The sequence below is a fragment of the Pan paniscus genome, chromosome 7 (assembly GCF_029289425.2).
Source record: "Pan paniscus chromosome 7, NHGRI_mPanPan1-v2.0_pri, whole genome shotgun sequence".
NCBI classification, from domain to species: domain Eukaryota; kingdom Metazoa; phylum Chordata; class Mammalia; order Primates; family Hominidae; genus Pan; species Pan paniscus.
The window spans coordinates 16,829,546-16,854,701 of record NC_073256.2 but is presented as its reverse complement, the minus strand read 5'-3'; the positions used below and the strand labels follow the sequence as shown (position 1 = coordinate 16,854,701).

General features: G+C 47.9%; 1 protein-coding gene across 4 annotated transcripts in view; it reads right to left on the bottom strand.

Annotated features, from left to right (window-relative positions):
* MYOM2 (myomesin 2) overlaps positions 1-25,156 on the bottom strand; it is a 178,365-nt gene that overhangs the window by 39,404 nt on the left and 113,805 nt on the right. For all 4 annotated transcript variants that reach the window (XM_063606634.1, XM_008959672.6, XM_034965559.3 and 1 more), the window contains 10 exons: positions 22,491-22,618; positions 16,917-17,100; positions 14,581-14,755; positions 13,011-13,132; positions 10,656-10,843; positions 8,140-8,266; positions 5,514-5,692; positions 3,787-3,901; positions 420-576; positions 222-328 (listed from right to left, as the gene is read on the bottom strand). In XM_063606634.1, coding sequence (XP_063462704.1) covers positions 222-328; positions 420-576; positions 3,787-3,901; positions 5,514-5,692; positions 8,140-8,266; positions 10,656-10,843; positions 13,011-13,132; positions 14,581-14,755; positions 16,917-17,100; positions 22,491-22,618 — 1,482 coding nt within the window. The remainder of the gene's footprint in view (positions 1-221; positions 329-419; positions 577-3,786; positions 3,902-5,513; positions 5,693-8,139; positions 8,267-10,655; positions 10,844-13,010; positions 13,133-14,580; positions 14,756-16,916; positions 17,101-22,490; positions 22,619-25,156) is intronic.

The window sequence follows — 25,156 nt, the reverse complement described above, 5'->3', positions numbered from 1 at the left end:
AGCAATATATCAGGACCAGAGACTACTTGGTGGAAACAGTATAAACTTTAGAGTTTGTTTAATTTCTAAAGCAAGTTTTGGCTTATATACATAGCCCCCACCGCCAGCCTCCTGCAAACATACGTCTTTTTTCTAAGCAAGTAAGTCTTTTCTATGTTGGTGTCAATCTTTGAAAGTGTGATAAAACCAAAATAGGCAAGGTTCTGCCATATAAATATTACCTTCTGGGTCCAGAACAAAACTGGAGGACACTCCGTCTGTATCACTTACAGACACGGAGTAAGTCCCTAAATCCTCCTTATCCGGATTCTTTAAGTACAGCTTGGAGCTAAAAGGAAAAAGAGTAGGTGAATGTCGATCATTTCTGTTTGCAGGAACTTCTAAAAGTTTCCAGTATCCAACTTCCAGGCCTGACTTACTGATCCCCCACGGTTTCGATTTTAAACCTCTCATCATCTGAAATCTCCTCGTAGGATTTACACCAGGTGAACTGAGACGCGTCTGTCATTTCCTGGCAGTCAAAGCCCAGGTAGATGTTGCCTTGTTCATCGACACCAGCACTGATTTCCTTGGTGCCTGCATAAGAAGAGTATGAGGTGAGCAACTTAGGGACACGGTGTTCTTTCAACTCTCTTTTGGGAGAGGGTGATATGGTTTGGCTCTGTGTCCACACCCAAATCTCATCTCAAATTGTAATCCCCAAGTGTCGAGGGAGTGAGGTGATTGGATCATGGGGGTGGTTTCCCCCATGCTGTCCTCATGATAGTGACTGAGTCTCATGAGATCTGATGGTTTTAGAAGCACCTGGCATTTCCCCTGCTGGCACTCACTCTGTCCTGCCGCCCTGTGAAGAAGTGCCTTCTGCCATGACTATAAGTTTCCTGAGGCCTCCCCAGCCACGAGGAACTGTCAGTCAATTAAACCTCTTTTCTTTATAAGTCACCCAGTCTCAGATATTTCTTCATACCAGCGTGAGAACGGACTAATGCCGAGGGGGTACCCAAAGCAGAGACCTCATCTTACACCAAATCATCAGTTGCATTTAATGACCCAGGACTGATCAGAGAATCGTGAGAGAGAAAACACCTTAGGGAGGATCTGGAGGGGCTTGGTTGTTTTGTTGTTGCTAATTTTTTTTAATTTATCATATTTCTGCACACATCCTTCCCTGCATCTCATACAACTACAGAAAACCTCTCAGGGCTGCCTCTCCAGGCCCTGAAGATCCTGTTCTCTCTGGAATCTCCTTCTCTGACCCTCAGGGGAAGCCCAGCAGCCATGTGCCCACCATGGAGCTCCCCATTCACACAGCTCTGCCTTCTCCATGGGGCCTTGCCTTGTCTTGTTTGGGAGTAGGGGTTGTTTGTGGTTTATTTGCTACTTTTTGACCCAGGTGAACATCTGGCCGTGTGCAAGGCAGAATCTATGTCTTAGGAATTAGGAATTGGACGAAGACACATCTCAGCCTCTGCTGGTGAGTGGAACTGAGGCCATGAAGTGTCAGTGCTCTCGGGTTATGAAGAAGACACAGATGCAAGGAAAGCCAGGTGGCAGGGTGAGATGAAGAGGCCACCGCAGAGAGCCATCAGGATCTTTACAGTCTGAGGCTGCACTGCTTCCTGACACTCAGGTCACACTCTGGGGCTGTGGTTTGGATGTGGATGATCCCCTCAAAACTCACACTGAAATGTAAAAGCCAGTGCAATGGTGTTGGGAGGTGGAGGCTTTAAGAAGTGATTAATGACTGGGGACAGCACTCATGCCTGTAATCCCAGCACTTTGGGAGGCCGAGGTCAGAGGATCGCTTGAGCTCAGGAGTTCAAGACCAGCCTGGGCAACATAGTGAGATCCTGTCTCTATAAAAAACAGAATAATAAAAATTCTTTTTAAAAGAGGTGATTAGGTGGTTAAGATAGACTCATGTCTTTCTGGAAAGACTGGGTAGATTCTTGCTAATAACCACGGCTGCTGGTTGGTTAAACTGGAATGGACTAGTTCCAGTAGAGTAAATGTTATACAGCAAGGCTGCCTCCCATGCTGGGTCCGTTTCCGCACATGCCCAGTTCTCTACCATGGTGTGGGGCAGCGGGAGGCCCTCACTGGAGCCACCAGAGCTGCTGGAGCCACCACAGCAGATCCCGGCACTGTGCTTCTTAGACTTCCCGCCTCCAGAAACATAAGCCAAATAAACTTTTTTTTTCTTTTTTTTTTTAAATGGAGTCTCGCTCCGTTGCCCAGGCTAGAGTGCAGTGGCGCGATCTCGGCTCACTGCAACCTCCGCCTCCCAGGTTCACCACATTCTCCTGCCTCCGCCTCCTGAGTAGCTGGGACTACAGGCGCCCACCACCATGCCCAGCTAATTCTTTTTGTATTTTTTAGTAGAGACAGGGTTTCACCGTGTTAGCCAGGATGGTCTCGATCTCCTGACCTCGTGATCCGCCCGCCTCGGCTTCCCAAAGTGCTGGGATTACAGGCGTGAGCCACCACACCCACGCCCCAATAAACTTTTAAAAACAATTACCCAGCCTGGGTGTTCTGTTACAGCAACACAAAATAGACTGTGTATCCTATGAGTGTGTGTCCTGCCTTCAGAAGTATTTGCCCTTTTTAGGTTGACTCCAGGGAAGTTTTATTCGTTGAAATCAAGAAAATTACCAACAGCTTTTAAAATTTTCTGATAAAAATCCAGCAGTAATATTTTTAAAATGCCCTCCTTCCTGCACGTGGCTTGACGATTCGAAGAACAATCCCTGCCAACCGTGAAGATGACCCAAAGTGCTCTCCTTCTCATCCAGGGCCATTAGTGCACAGGCAGAGATTTAATTGCATACTTCATTTGCCATCCAAATCTTTTTAAAATAACGACAAGACATCCGTTCATTTATCCATACACCCATCCATACATGCACACATAACACATGCACACTCTCCCACTCATTTATCCATATACCCATCCATACATACACATATACACATAATATATGTACACTCTCCCACTCATTTATCCATTTACCCATACATACATACACATATACACATAATACATGCACACTCTCCCACTCATTTATCCATATACCCATACATACATACACATATACACATAACACATGCACACTCTCTCTCACTTATCCATATACCCATATATACACATATACACATAATACATGCACACTCTCCCACTCATTTATCCATACACCCATCCATACGTACACATGTACACATAACACATGCACTCTCTCCCACTCATTTATCCATATCCCTATACATACATACACATATACACATAATACATGCGCACTCTCCCACTCATTTATCCATATACCTATACATACATACACATAAACACATAACACATGCACGCTCTCCCATTCATTTATCCACACACCCATCCATCCATACACACAATACATGCGCAATCTCCCATTCATTTACACACACACCCACCCATAAATGAACACATAATACATGCATTTATCCATACACCCATCCACACATCCACACATAATCCATGCACACTCTCCCACTCATTTATTCAGACACCCATGCATAAACACATAATCCATGCACACTCTCCCATACATTTATCCACATACCCATACATACATGTACACGTAACACATGCACACTCTCCCATTCATTTATCTACAGACCCATCCACACATACACACATAATACATGTTCACTCTCCCACTCATTTATCCACACACCCTCATCCATACATCCATAATACATGCACACTCTCCCCCCACATCATTGCTGTTCTGTAGTTTTTGTTGTAAGCCTTACCTGGTCTCGCCTCTACCAGCACGGGCTCCGATGTGTCTGAGGGCTTCCCCACGCCATTTGCATTGACTGCCCGGACCCTGAAGACATAGGTCTTACCTTGCTGCAGGTCAGAGACCTTGAAACAACAGAGGAAACACCAGATGTGTGGAGGTAAAATAAAGATGACTGTGGAGTTTTTCACATTTTATTGTGAATAGGGCCTTTTCAAAAATAGCTTATTTTTCCAGTTAGGAAAATGAGACTTAATGAGTTAGAAAAGGAGGGAAGAGGAGATTCACAGCGGTGCAGAATGTGACTTTGGAGGAATAAACGCATTCGCTCCCAATCTGATAGAACCTCTTTCATTTTTTTATCTCTGCACATTTTAAAGCAGAAGTAAAATCATACTGACTAGTTTATAATCTGGTGTTTATATTTAACATAATTCTGTGGAACCAAATACTATTTTAAGTGTGATATTTAACTGTGTAAAGTCATCATTGGGGCATCAGAATTAAATCCATCTCTACTTGTACATACATGGGTTTTTCTTATTAAAACCTGCTTGGATAAACATCTATATATATTTACTAAGCTTCTAGTTGATTTATGTAGCTGATTCTTAGAAGCTGACTCATTCATTCTAAAGAAACTGGCTGTTTCCTGTCATCAAAGGGTTTCCAGAAGGTGTCACCCGTGGAAGGCCCTCTCAGCCTGTGCTCAGGTGCCGGACCCAGATGTGGCTGTGCTTTAGGGAAGGACGCAGGCCCACCCCACCACAGAGCCCAGCACCCAGAGAAGAAAACGTCTGGGTTAAGGCAGTTGGCAACTCAGCTGGAGCATGTAGGCCTCCTGGGGCTCAGTCCTCACACCTGACCCAGTCACTGAGGAACCGCAAGTGCTAAAAACAGAAACATTTGGAGAAAGAGAGGCTGGAGGAAGTGACACATGATAGTTTTGCTCCATGTATGAAAACCATGTGTATATCTGTGTGTGGTGCTTATCAAATGGACTTTAGCGATCACATGAATTAAGTAAATTAAATGCCCGGCGTGAAGTGGAAGGACATAATACAATATGCACCATCCCTTTGGAAAGCACACAGACATAGCCCATGAACAGACAATTAACAGCTATTAGACTGCAATGTGGAAGAAAACAGGCGTGTCTGCGCAGTTCCCCAGGAGCGAACAGCATGTTGGTGTTAATGGAAGGAGGGCGCTGCATCCTCAAGGCACTGTTCTGTCATCTGCTGGGCCCCACGACGCGCATGGCGGCTGCATCCTCAGCAGCCACGCCCCGGTCATCTGAACAGGTTCACCTCGGGGCTCGGTTCTGGCTTGCGCAGAGATCAACAGCACTTTCACACAGAGGGAAACGCCAAGACGAAAGACTTACCTTTATTTTTTGTTGTTAGTTTGTTTTATTTTTGTGTGTGTGTTTTGTTTTTGAGACAGAGTCTCGCTCTGTCACCCAGGCTGGAGTGCGGTGACTCAGTCTCAGCTCACTGCAACCTCCGCCTCCAGGGTTCAAGCGATTCTCCTAACTCAGCTTCCCGAGTAGCTGGGATTACAGGTGCCTGCCACGGTGCCATGCCCGGCTAATTTTTTTGTATTTTTAGTAGAGACGGGGCTTCTCCATGTTGGCCAGGCTGGTTTCGAACTCCTGACCCCAAGTGATTGGCCCGCCTTTACCTCCCAAAGTGCTGGGATTACAGGCATGAGCCACCACAGCCGGCCAAGACTTACCTTTAAATAACGGTTGGCCGTTGTCGTCTGATTGACAGTGATCCACTCTCCAGCATCCTCCTCCCTGAAGTCCACGAAATATCCAGAAACAGGGCTGCTGCCGGAGTACACAGGGGCCTTCCACAGCATGACCAAGGATGTGTCCCTGACCTCACAGAACGTCAAGTCGTAGGCAGGACCTGTGAAGTCAGATGCCACCTTGTTTCTGCGCGCATAGCCAGTCCAGCACACCCACCGCCCAACCCAGCCCCGGGGACCCACTGCTCCTCTGGGAAGCCCCCCACCAGGACCATCCGTATCTGTTCCCCATCTGATGTTTATCAGCCTCTCTTGCAGAGCGGGGTAAGGAGGGTGCTCAGCGTGATGTTGGGAGTCAGGGAGGAGGGCCCAGCCTATGTGGATCTACGTAGAATCATTCAGAAGTCCACACTGCATTCTCAGGACCAGCAGATGCTATCACAGAGAGGAACGGTGTGCAGAAAAGGACAGGTTCTCAAGTTACCCTCCACGGGGCTGGACACCTGGCAGTCACAGTCACTCAGGGAGCCCGCCTACCTGGCCGGAAGCACATCACTGCAGCCCTGTCCTCTACGAACACCCGTGGCAACTCTGAGGGCATGTGGTGCGGAGGCCCAGGTCCAGGCAAGCACCAAGCGGTGCAGGGAAACAGAGAGGCAGCCCCGCCCCATCCCCAGCTAGTCTCACTGTGGCCTTGAGCCTTGAGAGGCCATCTCCTATCAACCCTCAAAAGAGGGTCGGGAAACTAGAATGACTTTTTTCTTCTGTTGGTTTTCTAAGGTCCAAAATTTAATTTCATTAAAACAAGAAAGGTAGGAAGGCAGGAAAGAAGGTGGGAGGGAGGGAGGGAGGGAGGGACGGAGGGAAGGAAGGAGGGAAGGAAGAAAGGAAGGAAGGAAGGAGGGAGGGAGGGAGGGACGGAGGGAAGGAAGGAGGGAAGGAAGAAAGGAAGGAAGGAAGGAAGGAAGGAAGAAAGGAAGGAAAGAAGGAAGGAAGGAAAGAAGGAAGGAAGGAAGGACGGAAGGAAAGAAGGAAGGAAGGAAGGACGGAAGGAAAGAAGGAAGGAAGGAAGGAAAGAAGGAAGGAAGGAAAGAAGGAAGGAAAGAAGGAAGGAAAGAAGGAAGGAAGGAAGGAAAGAAGGAAGGAAGGAAAGAAGGAAGGAAAGAAGGAAGGAAAGAAGGAAGGAAGGAAGGAAAGAAGGAAGGAAGGAAGGAAGGAAAGAAGGAAGGAAAGAAGGAAGGAAGGAAAGAAGGAAGGAAGGAAAGAAGGAAGGAAGGAAGGAAAGAAGGAAGGAAGGAAGGAAGGAAAGAAGGAAGGAAGGAAGGAAACAAGGAAGGAAAGAAGGAAGGAAGGAAAGAAGGAAGGAAGGAAAGAAGGAAGGGAGGGAGGAAGGAAGGAAGGAAGGAAGGAAGGAAAGAAGGAAGGAAGAAAGAAAGGAAGGAAGGAAGGAAAGAAGGAAGGAAGGAAAGAAGGAAGGAAGGAAAGAAGGAAGGAAGGAAAGAAGGAAGGGAGGGAGGAAGGAAGGAAGGAAGGAAGGAAAGAAGGAAGGAAGGAAGGAAAGAAGGAAGGAAGGAAGGAAAGAAGGAAGGAAGGAAAGAAGGAAGGAAGGAATTTTCTAATTGACTTATTCATCTGGATTCTTAGCAGCTGATTTGCTAAGTCAAAAGACGCTGACTAAACGGAAAAAGGCAGTATACTCTGGCCATAACATTGGAAAACACTCTGAACTTTGAACTTTTTCAGCTTCAACTTTCAGGATTTACTTTCTCAAAGTATGAGCATATTATCTATTGCACTTGATTCCTGATAGGTTAGAGACAAAGAAATCAACGTCTGGTACTTGAGAACTTGTGAAAACAGAGAGAAAATGTTAGCAGGGCATGGTGACATGAACCTGTGGCCCCAGCTACTCATAAGGCTGAGGCAGGAAGATGGCTTGAGCCCACGAGTTCAAGACCAGCCTGGGCAACAAAGAGAGACCTCATCTCAAAACAAAAAACCAGTAGAGTGGGAGCTAAATAAATGCAGGTCTGCAACAATGATGCCTTTTAGAAGCGGAAGCCCCGAGATCCCCAGATGGCCTGAGAGGACAGCAGGAGCTAACCCACGAATGAGAACCCTGTCATGCCTCCCCCGAGATCTCCAGATGGCCTGAGAGGACAGCAGGAGCTAATCCATGAATGAGAACCCTGTCACGCCTCCCAGCTGGGGCGCAGGCTCACACCTTCTCCTCCACCTGTGACCCTCTCTGCCTGCTCCTTTGGGGTAGGTGACCTGGGCCAAATCCGTGTCATAGGTCAGGGGACGCATGGGAAGCTGTCCCTCTCCCCACAGTCTGGGTCCTCCTGTGCTCCCTCCCACCTCACCCTCAGGGCCTCCTACTCTGCCCTCATCACTGGCCTCTGGACCACGCACAGCCCAAACTAGATGCTGGGTCTGCCTGATTCACAGCCCTGCACGGCGCCTGGCGCACGGTGGCTCTGCGGCTGCGGGTGTAAGAGGAACAGACACGCTGCGAAGGCTGGCGAGTCCAGAGCCGCAGCCACAGAGGCCCCTTCCCAGCCAGCCTGTGCGCTGGAACGCGGGTGTCCTGGGGGCAGCGACTCACCGGGCTCCGGCATGGTCCAGGCCTCACACTTGAAGTGCTCACTGGGATCCGAGGGCTCCCCGATGCCGGCCAGGTTGACGGCGGCGATTTTGAACTCGTAGAGTGAGCCTTCCGTCAAGCCGTCCACCTATTCAGATTTTGTTTAAATTAATACATGAGATAAAGGATGCCTTACAGCCCACTGAAGGGGAGGACTTGTTACAACTGGCTTGTGAAATAAAATATGAGAGGAAGGAACCTTGTCGGGAAACTGGACCAAATATTTCAGGAAGGCACTATATGTGGCCGACGAGCTGCAGCCGCATGAAACCTTACGTGTCCTTCACTCAATCCCCAAAGGCTCCTGCGGGGGTTGGGGACAGGTGATATCCCAGCGGCAGGTAAGGAAACTGAGGCCCAGAAAGGCGACGGTTGCCCAGGGCCAACTCAAGGGCAGAGGCCTGGAGGAAACAGGCACTCAGGCCACGCACTGTCCCCTGAGCGGGCCCTGCCCTGGACCCAAGGGGGGTCACCCTGGAGACGGAGCCCACCACGTCCCCCATACTTGGACTCTGCAGGACAAGAGCCCCCGGGCTGCCCAGGTCCCTGGGGTGCTGCAGTCCGGGGCCACCCACAGGGCCCTCGGGGACGCTGCCTGGCTGGGGATCAAAGCACTAGGGAGGCCTTTGGCCAACACTACGAGCCTCGATTCCGCAGGGCTAGTGGGACAAAAACGCTATCTGGGTAAACACTGTCTGAAAAAATAGCTTCCAAAGTAAGATATCTGAGGATAAACGGCTTCAGTTTATCCTCCTCACTGGACTAGCTGTGAAGCATTCAGAAAGTAAGCAGGTGCTTTTCTCAGGAATCTCGGACCGAGTAAAGAACTGTTGTGCTGAGCGAGATGACCCACGGACAAAAGGACAGGACAGACACTGTGTGATCTCGGTCAGATGTGGAATCTGAAACAGTAGCACTCACAAACACAGGGAGCTGAGGGGCGGGTGCCGGGTCGGGGAGGCGCTGGACAGAGGGACAAAGTTCCAGCAGCAACAGCAGGGGTGAGTTCTGGTGCTTCCTGCACAGCACAGTGATGATTTAGCCCATAATAATGTGTTGTAGACGTATTTCAAAAAAATTTTTTCAATAGATTTTAGGACGAGCACAGTGACTCACGCCTGTAATCCCCGCACTTTGGGAGGCTGAAGCGGGCAGATCACCTGAAGTCAGGAGTTCCAGACCAACCTGGGCAACATGGTGAAACCCTGTCTCTACTGAAATAATACAAAAATTAGCCGGGCGTGGTGGTGGGCGCCTGTAATCCCAGCTACTCAGGAGGCTAAGGCAGGAGAATTGCTTGAACCCAGAAGGCGGAGCTTGCAGTGAGCCGACATCGTGCCACTGCACTCCAGCCTGGGTCACAGAGTGAGACTCTGTCTCGAAAAATAAATAAATAGATAAATAAATAGATTTTAATGTTCTCACCGCAAAAAATTGTAAGTACTGGGAGGCAATGGAGATGTTAATTGGCTTGATTTAATCATTCCATAATGCAAACATATATTAAAATATCACATTGTACCCCATACGTACAATTATTATTTGTCAATTAAAAATAAAATAATTTTTAAGTTGAGAACATTTAGACATTGTAAGGGGTCAGAACAGAGGTTGAACATGGGCAAAATATCAATAATGTCACAGCAAACTAGAAAGTTGCCTATATATCATCATATGGGTATAAAATATTAAAATATATTATAAAGAGATAGATTTATAAGGCAGAATTTTCTAGTAGACAAAGATTAGATCTTCTAAGGCCTTACACCCTCCAAAAAAGAAAACTGTCCTGTTAGAGTGTAAGTGACTCCCCTGGGGTCTGTGGCTCCCCACGGTCGGGACGGGAGCTGCAGTGTGAGATGAGGGTCATTCATCTATGCTCAGATGAGGGGTCAAGGGCCGGACAGGGAAACAGAGCAATGGCTGCCAAGGGGGTGTCTGGATCTGATTCCAGATCTCTGAGCTCCAAGTTGATGTCCTTGCCACTCTCTGCACCTGAGCACCAGGGGCACTGAGGCAAGGGACTCTCTGGGAGGCTTGAAATACAACAATGTCTCAGGGAAGTGGTGGGTGACAAGCAGAGAGCCAACGTTACTCTCTTCCTAAACAGACATTCAGCGTGACCCTCCCCTCAGGCACACACGTGAGACTCCGTCCCTGCCCTCAAGGCCTCAGAGCCTAGAACAAGGGACATTACCACCGGTACTGGGACCACATGCTGGTCACACCAGAGGTGATGGACTCATTGTCAGACCCACTCCATCACTGAGCTCCCTTCTTCACTGTTTCTCAGAAAGAAAAAGAATATGATTCCTAGGATCTTTTTAGCTCCAAAACTTCATGATCTCATGATGCTATTTTTTAATCCATTTTTGTGTCTGTATCAAATTATCTAATGTCATCAAACGCAGAAACATTGCCGAAAATGTAAAGAACCACCCAGGCAAAAATAGACGAAGAAATAAAAACCAACTGACCGTTAGGATTGTCGGTTTGCTGGGTGAGGAATTGACCTCGTGCCAGTTTTTATGGTGAACTTCACGCTTGTCCAGGTAGTAGCCCAGGATGGGCGAGCCACCGCTGAATTTCGGGACCTTCCAGCCGAGGGTCATGGAGTGGCCGTCACAGTTGAGGAGCGTAATCCCATAAGGATGGGACGGGACGGCTGCAAGGAAGCACAGCCAGGGAGTTACCGAGGGCCTCAGCTGGGGGCTTTGTCCCCGGGGCAGCCAGCTCCAGTGTGGCAGAGGGAGGAGGAAGCAACGTGGAGACGGGCCTGAACACTGCGCCCTCTGATCTCTCTCAACCCACACTTAACCACCTTGGTCTTTACACCTCTTTAAAGGGGATGAGTACAAAAATAAACAAAAATTTATCTCATATATATGTATTGCTATTTCTAAGTGTATCTACTAAGGCTTCCATAGGATGAACGGTTTAAATCTGGTATGAACATTTGACACAGCAGAAGATGTTCTGTCTTCTCGGTCCCTTGAAAGAAGCTTGGAGAAGGAGCTTTCACCTTTACAACCATAAGGAATAACTATTCTGCATCTGTGGCCAGAGATGACAGATACGATTCCAGTTTGTTTTAATTTCCTGCACAGTTACAGGAACTTCAGGTTCCTTCAAATGAGTGTGAATCCGTGTTTCCCTGTTTGAGCAGGGCATTTGAAAGGGACCACCTTCTCCTAACAGGTCGAGAACGGATGGGCCTGAGTCTGCTTGCCCCAGCTCTGAGTCACCTCGATGTGGCCATCCTCTGTTACCTGAGACACAGGTGACTCGAATTAAGTGATTCTTATCGTAGAATAAAAACAGGCCAAGTGCGGTGGCTCATGCCTGTAGTCCCAGCACTTTCGGAGACCGAGGCAGGAGGATTGCTTAAGCTCCTGAATTTGAGATCAGCCTGGGCAACATGGTAAAACCCCATCTCTACAAAAAATCAAAAAATTAGCTGGGCATGGTGATGCTGCCTGTGGTCCTAGCTAATCAGGAGGCTGAGGCATGAGGATCACTTGAGCCCAAGAGCTCAAGGCTGCAGGGAGCTGTGATCACACGACTGCACCCCAGCCTGAGCAACAGAGCGAGACTCTATGTCGAAAAAAAAAAAAAAAGAAACTGGTTTTCCTTAAGTAGGAATGACATTAAAAAGAAAATGGGAATGTTTGAAAGTCCCTCCTGGAAAAAACTGAGAGGAGATTAATCTTAAAACAAAAGAGTCAGCGCTATTGTACCTAGCTAGATGTTATCAGATTTGACATTCCTTGGAAATGCAACAGCAGTATCATTAGAAGATAAATTTTAATTTCTGAAAATGTTGCAAATTTAGTCGAAGATGAAAAATCATCAACGAGCCACATAGTTCCCTCTGAAGTGGGAAGAGAATCCTGGGAATCCAAGTGTGTCCCATGCGGCATTTGTGTTTCAAAATGTTTCTGAGTATGCGCACTGACTTCCTGAGGTGCATTTCATGAGAAAACAGAAAGCCACGAGGCTGCAGCACAGCTTGATACAGCAACTGTTCTAGGGACGGTCCCTGAGATTTAGGATCCCAGTTGTCTCGTTTGATCAAAATAATAAAAACTGTTAAACACCACTATTTACCAACAAAGTCACAAAGTTACATAAACGTGACATTCTCTGAAGTGACTACAGTTCCTTGAACTGAGAACAGCTAAAAAGGTCATTGATGTTGCTGTATTTTAGCACATATTTTGAAAAGAGAAATGTATCCCCTACAGCATATATATATTTTTGAGACGGAGTCTTGCTCTGTCCCCCCAGGCTGGAGTACAGTGGCACGATCTTGGCTCACTGCAACCTCCGCCTCCCAGATTAGGTGACTCTCCTGCCTCAGCCTACCGAGTAGCTGGGACTACAGGCGCCCGCCACCATGCCAGGCTGATTTTTGTATTTTCAGTAGAGACGGGGTTTCACCTTGTTGGCCAGGATGGTCTCAATCTCTTGACCTCATGATCCAGCCACCTTGGCCTCCAAAAGTGCTGGGATTACAGGCATGAGCCATTGCGCCAGCCTACAGCATATATTTTAACATGAGTACAGGTATTTGGCAACACATGTAACCTCTAACAATGTTTTCTATTTTTAATTTGCGTTTTATTAGTGTATTATCATTTCTCCCTCTCACACTGTCATTTCCAAGACAAGCAGCCAACCGACAGGCTTCAAAGAAACTCATGTTCTCTGTTCAAGAATTTAGTCCCCTCTTCCCCTTCAATAACATTCCAAATGGCATCACAAATGTTTATTCCTGCAGAAATGACAGTGTATGGGAGCAATCGGCACACAACAGCCTGTGAGTGACTTACTGAGTGCGGCCTGCACTTTTATGACGTCTGATTCCTGGGAATTTTCACTCATCCCCACAGCATTGACCGCCTTGACTCGGAAGATGTACTGCTCTCCCGTGGTTAAGCCGTGCACCACGAACCTGAGAAACACAGGGATCAGGGTCAGAACTGCCAGGCTCCACTTTTTCTCTCCTGCAGCAGAAGCAAAAATCACCCTGAACGCGCCATAAAAAATTTTTATGGATAACATACATCCTTCATTTTCAATTCTAGTTAATTAGCTCAACATTTAGAGTCCGACAGTAAGGTCACAGCACCTAATTATAGCAGGAGCTGACTACACGTCGTGCCAAAGCCACTTGTTCTGTGAGTTCACCTTTGCTTTTGTACTTTCTGGGCCTCCTCTGGATCAGAGGTCTATTATCCAACAGTACGCCATTCCTTATCTAAAAGAACCCGTGTATGTAAAACTTAATGAGCAGTAATCACACTGCAGTGGTTACAGGCCAAGACTTGGAAGTCAGATGGACTAGGCTCGAATACTGGGGCTTTGAAACCTCACAGATTTTATGGCCTTAATCAACCTCCTTAACCCTTGTAAGACTTTGTTTTTCTATTTGTAAGATGGGGATGATAATTCCCACCCCACAGCACTATTGCAGGCACTACATGGAAAACTCTAGGTGGACAACTTAGCACAGATGCTTTGTGTATGATAGATATTCAGTCCGTGTAAGCAATTATTATTTATCATATATAGTCAATAAATATTCACTAACCATTTCCCCGTACTGGAATCATGTTTTAAGTTCCTTATTCTGATCAATCTTTCTGCATTTGGTGTGGACTGTGAAGAACATCTAATTGTTATTCTTTTCAATGACATCTCTTCTTGTTAGCCACCACTTTTTACAGTGTATTTTTTTCAGATTTTAAAAGGAGAAATGGCTGAGCCATAACTGATCATCTATCCACAAGGGTGGTTCTGACAGCTGCCGACATTTTCCTAAGACGCGTATCGCAGAGAAGCCTAATAACCTCAGACGTCCCTGCACACTCAGCAGGCAGCAGGAGCAAGTCTCTCCAAAGGCAGGGTCACTGGCTTTTCCCTGCAAAGCAACCAGCATCCCCCGAGGCTGCCCCCACCACAAGCGAAGAGTCGGCGCCCGGTGGGGTCTCCATCAGGTGCTGGAGAATAGAACTACCAGGCACGTGAACAAAGCAACTTTCAAGTTCAAAAAAATCAATACGAAAAAAATAAAACGACTTTCACATCGTAGTCACTATTTTTAACTCTGCTATTCAAAGAAAAGGCCTAAGTGCTAATTATGTCAGGGGAAAAAAAACAGGTTCTGGAACTCTCCTTTCATCCATAAATAAATCGTTTCGGTCGAGATGAGCAAGTGCAGTAACTAGCTCATCCAAGTGGTCAAACTTTAAAATTCTACAGCCCTTGTGTGTGGCTAAGACAGACTCATTTACGCAGAAGCCTTGCGGCCATGGTACTCCCTGTGCCGGGGCCACAGGGACCTCAACGGTCTTGCTACTCCTGCAAGGCTGACTCCAGGGCTAGGGAGGGAGGCCGCACCTGTTGTATCCGATGGGCTTGTGGTTGCAGGGCTCCCAGAGGTTGGTTCCGGCCACGCAGCAGTCCACGTAGTAGCCCAGCAGGTCCTCCTCATGCTTAGGTCGGTCCCACTGCACCACCACCGACGTCTTGGTGTTTCGGGAAGCAAGAACCCGACCCGGAGCAGAAGGGACAACTTTTCGTAGGAGACAAAAGGAGTGGTGAAATGGCATCAGAGCTTTGGAAGCTAAAGCAGAGATCTTCCGGCCCTTTTCACAGGGAACTGGACAGCCAGACTGGGGGCTTTGGAAGAGATTCAGACAAGGGGTCCGGGAGTAGGAGAGGAGCCCCGGGCCGACCACCAGAGCGCCACTGGGAGGTGCTGGTCTCTCTGATCTCTTCCCAAGCTCCACACAACTCCTAGAGACACAGGATGACATCCATCCTGAATCCTCCTGTCCCCCATCAGAGCTGTTTAAAAGACTCTCTGTTGGCAGCAGGGATGAGGCTACCTGGGTAACAACTATTTTTTGGACTGGAAATTAACCAATTTTAAGAAAGTAAGAGTCAGTTTTATCAGATCTGTTGAAATCTCCCAGGGGCACTCAAAATTCGATCATGACCTAACCATCAGATCCTGTCATCTGGTGCCAGGCCCCACTAGTGGACTGCGGACTGAGGTCAGGTAAGGCCTTGGGGCCACCTGTGTCCTCCGTGCCGGCCACCTGGGCCACACACCCCACGGTGTTTCTCAGTGATGGACACTGTCATTTTTCATATGTGTCATAAAGCACAAGAAGGCTGGGCCTTGCTGAAAGACAGCTGGTCTTGTCAAGCCTGTGGTTCTGGGTATGAGTTCTAAGAGCTTCAGTTAAAACCAGAGCCAGATAGAAACTTGAGGATGCCCTGGAGGCAGCCGGCCTCGTGACCTTGTTCATTTCCGTATCTGGCTCTCTCAGGAAACACAATAGAGAGAGGGAGGATGGAGGGCACCCAGGCACTCGGAACTGCGTTCCTGACACCAATGTGCCTCCCGTGAAGGCTTCTGGGGATTTCCGGGGTGCCTCCGCTTACATGCTAGTTAACTGCCATCCATGAAGGAGTTATGACTCCAGGGACTGCAATTCAAAATTTCTGTAATTTGTATTTGAAACCTTCCAAAAGGGACCTTCAAGCCAGATGGGCAAGAAACTCTAGTGTCTGGCTGGGCACCCTGGCTCACACCTGGAATCCCAACATTTTGAGAGGCCAAGGTGGGAGGATTCCTTGAGTTCAGGAGTTCGAGACTGGCCTGTGCAAGATGGTGAAACTCTATCTCTACAAAACAAAAATTTTTTTTAAAAAGCACTAATTAAAAAAAGACAACAACAAAAAAGCCTAGTGCATTAAAATTTGAATTACTTTAAAAGTGACAATTGCAGAGAAAAGGGAACACTTAAACACCGTTGGTGGGAATGTAAATTAGTTCAACTATTGTGGAAAGTAGTGTCATGATTCCTCAAAGAGCTAAAAAAAAAAAAAAAAAAAAAAAAGAACTATCATTCAACCTAGCAATCCCAGTACTGTGTATATACCCAGAGGAATATAAATCACTCTACCATAAAGACATATGGATGCGAATGTTCATTGCAGCACTATTCACACAATAGCCAAGACATGGAATCAACCCAAATGCCTGTCAATGACATTGGATAGAGAAAATGCAGTACATATATACCATGGAATACTATGCAGCCATAAAAAAGAAGAAGACCATGTCCTTTGCAGGAATATGAGTGAAGCTGGAGGCCATTATCCTTAGCAAACTAATGCAGGAACAGAAAACCAAATACCAAATGTTCTCACTCATAAGTGGGAGCTAAATGATGAGAACACATGGACACATAGATGGAAATACACACTGGGGACTATCAGAGGGTCTAGGGTGGGAGGAGGGAGAGGAGCAGGCAAAGTCACTAATGGCTACTAGGCCTGGTACCTGGGTGACGAAATAATCTTTACAACAAACCCCCATGACACAAGTTTACCTATGTAAGAAGCCTACACATGGACCCCTGAACCTAAAATAAAAGTTTTTTTAAAAGTTTAAATAAAACAATAAAAGTGACCGTTTCCTAAACATATTTTTCAACTCACTTACTGGTTTCATGAAAAGAAGATGGAGCTTTGGAGAAATGTCAAGAACCAAACAAAACATGGCAGAGAGCTCTTAATCTCTCGTAAAGTGAAGTTTTAAGTCAACTTGAACTTCAACTCGTTTATAACATTAATGTCTTTATTCACACAATTTAAGGCTATTTGGTGTCACCCCACTCTTAGCCCATCCTGACTTGGGGCCACCCAGTGTGACAGCTCACCGGTCACGTCCTGGGCCTGAATGGGGGACGTGATCTCCGAAGGTTCGCTCAGGCCATGCCGGTTTGCTGACAGCACTCGGAACACGTATGACTTCCCTTCCATGAGGTCAAACACGGCATATCTCGGGGATCTCACAGCCGTCTGGGCGTTGACTCTCTGCCAGCTGCCGCTCCCCACCACGGACTACAAAGAGAAACAGAAACGAGACTGGCAGTGAAAACCGCGAGGTCCCCAGAGGCGTGTGGAGGAGGAAGAAAAGCTCTGTTCTCGCTATCCCAGGTCCACCAGGCGCGCCCGCTGCGTCTCGCACACAAAGGACGGTCATGCATCTTTTTCGAGTTTTATGAAACATGATGCCAATTTGGAGAAGGAAGTCACAAATTACCCAAAGTTGATCAGTTTACTAATAAATTTTTTTCCATTAAAATAAATAATTAAACCACAGAAAACATAAGGGAATCAATACATAGGTAGTAGTTTTAGCAAAATAGAATTAACCTGCAAATAATGAAAGATAATGTAGAAGTATATTCATAAAATTCTGTCATAACTCAGTGGTTCGCATTTCATTTTAAAATGATTACCATATTGCTATTACCATATTGCAGCTACTTGCAGTAGTGATTAAATGACAGCAATCTAAATGGCTGTCAATACGGTCAGACACATGACGATATGTTCATAGATTAAAAACCTCATGGCCACTTAACTTATTGTATAAAGATCTTTAGTCTAATAAGAGGAATTGTGTTATTTTGTGAAATGTAATACAGAATGCAAATTGTATGATACAACAAGGACATTAAAATCTATGGAGAAAAAGACTATAAATCTATGTACCACATGTTAATATGGCTATTTTATATGGTGGAATTATTGCTCATTTTAATTGCATTCCATGTAACTTCTCTGTCTTTCCCAAATTTTATATACTGCTTGTTTAATTTTTATCTTTTGTAATTACTTTAAAAACCTTGATTACATGTTTTATTTTATTTTTTCACAGAGAGATAAAACGCCTTTTTCGAAAGTAGTTTTGCGGTAGTAAAAGTTGGATATACACTGACCCTGGTAATCCTGCTGAAAATTTCAGATAGCAACCCAGACTTCTAGAAATCAGACTCATATTTGAAGGAGTTTTCTCTCATTTTGCTGAAAATGAAAAGCCGCTATTTTGAATCTGCCCCGGGCATTTGTGGTGGGAGCCCCCAGGGCATCATGGGCCTGAGGCCGTCGCGACCCCAAGCAACCGCAGTCCAGGTGTCTATAGGAGAGCTTCCTCTCCTACATCAGAACGTGGGTCCACAAAGGGAAGGCTTATCCACTGCTGGGGGAATGTCATTAGCTCAGTCACTGTGGAAAGCAGTTTAGAGACTTCTCAAAGAACTTAAAGCAGAACTACCATTCCATCCAGCAATCCCATTACTGGGTATATGCCCAAAGGAAAATAAATCATTCTACCAGAAGATGCATGGACTTGTATGTTCATCGCAGCACTGTTCTCAACAGTAAAGACATGGACTCAACCCTACAATGGTGGACCGCAGAGAGAAAATGTGGTGCCTCCACACCATGGAATACTACACAGCCATAAAGAGGAAAGAAATCATGTCCTGTGCAGCCATATGGGTGCAGCTGGAGGCTGTTATCCTAAGTGAATTGACACAGGAACAGAAAACCAAATACTGCATGTTCTCACTTATAAGTGGGAGCTAAACACTGGGTACACACACACACAAAGATGGCAACGATAGACACTGAGGCCTACCAGACAGGGCAAGGGCTGAAAAACCACCTATGGGGTGCTGTGCTCACTACTTGGGTGATGAGATCAACTGTACCTCGAAATCAGTATCACACAACTTACCCCTGTCAGAACTTGCACAGGTACCCCCTGAAGCTAAAATAAAAGTTGAAATTACATTTTCTTAAAAATGTGTGTTTGCTGCAAAGGCTTAAGAATGACACAATAGACTCTGGGGACTGGGGGCAAAGAGTGGGAGGGAGGCGAGGGATAAAAGACAACAAATATGGTGCAGCGTATACTGCTTGGGTGATGGATGCACCAAAATCTCTCAAATCACCACTGAAGAGCTTACTCATGTAACCAAATACCCCCTGTACCCAATAACTAATGGAAAAATAAAATAATAAAAATTACAAAAAAAAAAGTGTGCCTGCCATGTCATCAATACTGACAGCAGGTAGTTCTGCCCACACACTGGCTCCACGGTAGAGTCCTCTCTCTAAAAATGTGTTTGCAGGACAGGTGTTGTGGCTTGCCTGGCCTGTAAACACACTAAAGTGTCTGTAATCCCAGCACTTTGGGAGGCTGAGGCAGGAAGATTGCTTGTGCCAGGAATTTGAGACCAGCCTGGGCAACATGGCGAGACCTTGTCTCTACAAAAAAAATTTAAAAATCAGCTGGGTGTGGTGGCACACACCTGTGGTCCCAGCTACTCTGGGTGTTAGGGGCCTGGAGCAGAAGGACTGCTGGAGCCCAGGAGATGGAGACTGCAGTGAGCCATGACTGTGCCAGTGCACTCTAGCCTGAGTGACAAAATGAGACCTGGTCTCAAAAATAAAAACAAAAAAGTGTTTGCAAACTTGGTGTTTCTGGTATTGGTGGAAGATGAGGGGAATGAGGGGCCTGAGAAAATACCTTCCACCCTAGGAGACCCCACAGAGGGACTGACCACTTGTATTTTCGTAATGCAAATAACTATATTTTGTCACCCAGAATTAATGATGTAACGCTTTACCCTGAAATATTTCTAGTTTCTACCCACCAGATAGCATACATTGCAAATAAGCAGAGAAGGCCAGAGGGTCCTCCTCCATGCTGGAGTCTGAAGTATGGTTCATTTCCATTCCTGTTTCCGCCATGCTGCATTGAGTGGGGCTAGATGCGATTATTGTATTAGGTGGCGTAAGCTTCTATATGTTATATTCTCTGTCACGTGCATACTGCATATTGTATTACATATTACATATAAATTTTGTATCGCAAAACCCTAGTTACAGCCTTTGTAGGACATTGGAACCTTATCCAACTATGGCCTACAACCCAACAGGGGGTCGTCACCAAGTCAGATTAGTGGGTCACAACCTGTGCCTTTAATGTCACAGGACAGGCTAAAAAGAGAATGTGTGCTGGGTGAGGTTATCATTTGTGAAATTCTGTAGGTTACATACATATACGTGATTGCAGAACTGCAATATACAACGTCTTTTGTATTTCTTTGTATGCATTCAGGAAAAAAAAAAGCCTTCTATTGGATATCTGGCGATTCTAACCCTTCTCCGTCTTGTGTGCATTTCCTCTACACGATTGCCACCCAGTGGCCATACAGCTTGTGCACAAGCATGGCCAGCCAGGAATCTGGAATCCCCAGCATGTAGGCGCCTGGAATGTTGCAGCAGGAAGGAGACGGTAGAACCCTCAAGCTCAGTCCTCCACAGGGCAGTGAAGAATGCGGGCGCCCAGAGAGGGAAGCGACTCTGTGCTCACACCGAGGGGCAACGCCCAGCTAGGACGCAACCCAGCCCCCTGGTGCCAATTTCCGCCCCTGCTGCCGTGTCACCACAGCCCTAACTTCATTTTCCCCAGCAACGGTGCAGGGTCTGGACCCACTGATGAACTAGTAGGTCATCTTTAAAACACAGCAAACACGACAGTGTGGGGCCACACAGAGATCACGACAGTGGGGGGCCACACAGAGATCATGACAGTGTGGGGCCACGTGGAGATCACGACAGCGGGGGGCCACACAGAGATCATGACAGTGGGGCCACACAGAGATCACAACAGTGGGGGGCCACACAGAGATCACGACAGTGGGGCCACGCAGAGATCACAACAGTGGGGGGCCACACAGAGATCACGATAGTGGGGCCACGCAGAGATCACAACAGTGGGGGGCCACGCAGAGATCACGACAGTGGGGGGCCACACAGAGATCATGACAGTGGGGGGCCACGTGGAGATCACGACAGCGGGGGGCCACACAGAGATCATGACAGTGTGGGGCCACGTGGAGATCACGACAGCGGGGGGCCACACAGAGATCATGACAGTGGGGCCACACAGAGATCACAACAGTGGGGGGCCACACAGAGATCACGACAGTGGGGCCACGCAGAGATCACAACAGTGGGGGGCCACACAGAGATCACGATAGTGGGGCCACGCAGAGATCACAACAGTGGGGGGCCACGCAGAGATCACGACAGTGGGGGGCCACACAGAGATCATGACAGTGGGGGGCCACGTGGAGATCACGACAGCGGGGGGCCACACAGAGATCATGACAGTGGGGCCACGCAGAGATCACAACAGTGGGGGGCCACACAGAGATCACGACAGTGGGGCCACGCAGAGATCACAACAGTGGGGGGCCACGCAGAGATCACAACAGTGGGGGGCCACACAGAGATCATGACAGTGGGGGGCCACGTGGAGATCACGACAGCGGGGGGCCACACAGAGATCATGACAGTGGGGCCACGCAGAGATCACAACATTGGGGGGCCACACAGAGATCACGACAGTGGGGCCACGCAGAGATCACAACAGTGGGGGGCCACGCAGAGATCACGACAGTGGGGGGCCACACAGAGATCATGACAGTGGGGCCACGCAGAGATCACAACAGTGGGGGGCCACACAGAGATCACGACAGTGGGGCCACGCAGAGATCACAACAGTGGGGGGCCACGCAGAGATCACGACAGTGGGGGGCCACACAGAGATCACGACAGTGGGGCCACGCAGAGATCACAACAGTGGGGGGCCACGCAGAGATCACGACAGTGGGGGGCCACACAGAGATCATGACAGTGGGGCCACACAGAGATCACGACAGTGGGGGGCCACACAGAGATCACGACAGTGGGGCCACGCAGAGATCACAACAGTGGGGGGCCACGCAGAGATCACGACAGCGGGGGGCCACACAGAGATCATGACAGTGGGGCCACGCAGAGATCACAACAGTGGGGGGCCACACAGAGATCACGACAGTGGGGCCACGCAGAGATCACAACAGTGGGGGGCCATGCAGAGATCACGACAGTGGGGGGCCACACAGAGATCATGACAGTGGGGCCACGCAGAGATCACAACAGTGGGGGGCCACACAGAGATCACGACAGTGGGGCCACGCAGAGATCACAACAGTGGGGGGCCACACAGAGATCATGACAGTGGGGCCATGCAGAGATCACAACAGTGGGGGGCCACACAGAGATCACGACAGTGGGGCCATGCAGAGATCACAACAGTGGGGGGCCACGCAGAGATCACGACAGTGTGGGGCCACGCAGAGATAACGACAGTGGGGCCACGTGGCGATCACGACAGTGTGGGGCCACGCAGAGATAACGACAGTGGAGCCACGTGGCGATCACGACAGTGGGGGGCCATGCAGAGATCACAACAGTGGGGGGCCACGCAGAGATCACGACAGTGGGGGGCCACGCGGAGATCACGACAGTGGTGGGCCACACAGAGATCACGACAGTGGGGGGCCATGCAGAGATCTACTTTTCCAGGACACAGCCCCGGAGTTTACCTTCTCAATGAAGTACATGAGCGGGTCCTTGCCACGGGGAGTGGGTGGCTCCCAGCTGAGGACGACATAGTTTCTGCTGATCTCGGAAGCGTGCACACCGGTGGGAGGCCCTGGAACCTGGGCGTCACCTGGAGGAATAATAAACTCGGTGAGTGCTGAAGGACCCCCGTCAGCCTCGCTACAGCCCACCTCGGGGCACTGGAGGACTCTGCCACGTGGGTGTTGAACTTGTTTTGTTTCTATTTGGGGAAAGCAAACAAACCCCAAAGATGCTTCCTTGGAACCAGAGGATAAGGCACCAATAAAGATCAGCCAGTTAGTTTTGCTTCCAATACAGATATAAGCCCCCTGTTCATAGGAAAGGAATCTCTTCCGAAAGTCTTCCAGAGATTCTGTTGGAAGAGGGGGAAGGATTTACCAGAAGAAACCAGGCATTGCACCCGAAATGGAGCTCTGACTGTGTTGGGAATCTGTGCAGAGAATATATTCACAGTCTGTCTTCTGAAATACAGAAGCACCGCGGATCGAGGCGGCCCCACCTCTAAGGATCCCCTCTGGGATCTTTCTTTACACCGTGTGCCCTCAGAGCACTTAAATGACACATCTACTTCTAAAACACCTTGCCTGCTCCTCCCTCAGAAGCTCAGTACCATATTCACAGGCACTGTATTCCATGTCTGCATGTTTGAATTCTGGAGTGATGTTGATAAGCCTTTTGCAAATAACTTATGCTAGAATATTTGCAGTCAGAGATGCTCCATATGCCTCTCTTCTGACATACATCTTTTTAAAATATACTATGAGGTGTGGGGATTTCTGTTTGAATTTATAGGAGATTTTCATAAGGAGTGGAGGTGGAGGTTTTTCCAGATCCACAGTTCTTGAAATTGTGGTAAAAAATATTATGAACCTTCAATTAGATTAGCACATGATTAAAACGGTCTGAAACCTCCCTGGGACATCTCTGAGCCATTCTCAAAATCCAGTTGCTCCCTCAGGACTCTGTGGCAGGCCAGGAACTGAACATGGAAATAGTACAAAGCAAGACTGGGTTTCGTTTCCTGAGCCCTGTTGCACAGCACATTACGGGTCAGAGGCAACGCAGGCTGAGCTGGGGTCATTCTGGTAAGGTGCTGAATTTTACACAAGGAGTGAGTGTGTCTCCAGAAAATGCAGAGGGTAACTGGGGCGGGGGACACCCCACAGGCCTGCTCTCCACCTGTGCACCGTGTCCACACCTCGACACCCACAGAAAAAAACATTCCAGAGAGAAGATGCAGAAAACTCATCTTTCTGTAACACTTGCCGAAATTCCAAAACTGAATCCTGGTTTATTTCAGAGGTGCTGATGAGGGAAGCAAACCAAGGGGACAGAAGGAACGAGGCAATGAACAGAAGCAGCAAGCAGGTGTGAGCTGCTGACAGCACCATCTCGTTCACACTTTCGGAACTGTCTTGCTGCCTTTGCCCCTGCACGTAGCAAAAGGCCCCGAGAAAGTGGAGTGAGAGACAGTTCCTTTGATGACAAGGTGAGAAGGAAGAACACAGCTTTGTCAGCAGGGGATCCCCGGCTGGGGCAAGACATCTGAGTTATTCTTCACATCTTCATCAGCCTGGGCAATGTGATCACACAAGCCTTGCGGATTTGCAGATGCTCCAACCATGGAGAGAGGAGAAAAGGGTTCAAAAGGGTCCCTCGAGCCAGGGAGAGGGAAGCACAGGTGTGGGCATGAGTGATGACCCTGCCCTGAGAGGGGAGCCGAGGGAAAACAAATGAACGTTAAGCACACATGAGACACCACTAGGCACATGTAAGATACTGCTAAGCACACGTGAGACACCGCTAAGCACACGCGAGATGCCGCTAAGCACATGTGAGATGCTGCTAGTCACACATGAGATGCCATTAGACATATGCGAGATGCTGCTAAGCACATGCGAGATGCCGCTAAGCACACATGAGACACCACTAAGCACACGTGAGATGCCGCTAAGCACACACAAGATACCGCTAAGCACACGTGAGATACCGCTAAGCACATGTGAGATGCTGCTAGTCACACATGAGATGCCATTAGACATATGCGAGATGCTGCTAAGCACACGTGAGATGCCGCTAAGCAAAGGCTAGACACTGGCCAACGGTTCTACCCCCAGGGCACTGATGCTGCCCTTACTGCTGCTTCAGCCCTGAAGGCTCCCCAGCCCTGTTCATGCGAGATGCTGCTAAGCACACGTGAGATGCCGCTAAGCAAAGGCTAGACACTGGCCAACGGTTCTACCCCCAGGGCACTGATGCTGCCCTTACTGCTGCTTCAGCCCTGAAGGCTCCCCAGCCCTGTTCCAATGGGCCAAGTCAATACTAAATGAACCACTGAGAGATATATACACACACATGCTTTTTGTATTATTATATGTTATATGCATTATTAGTATATAATATATATGATTGTTTTAAAATGCTTTCACATTCAATATCTTATTTTGGGTTCTGTTCATGTGTGGAGGAAGATACTATTGGTTTCCTGGACTTAAAAATCCAGAAATTGATCTCATAAAAACATATCACTTTCCTAAGATCGCACAGCTACTGGGTGGCTGAATTGGGGTCCGGGCTTAGGTCTTCTGGTTCCAACTTCTGTATTTTGTTCCCTCATCCACCTAAG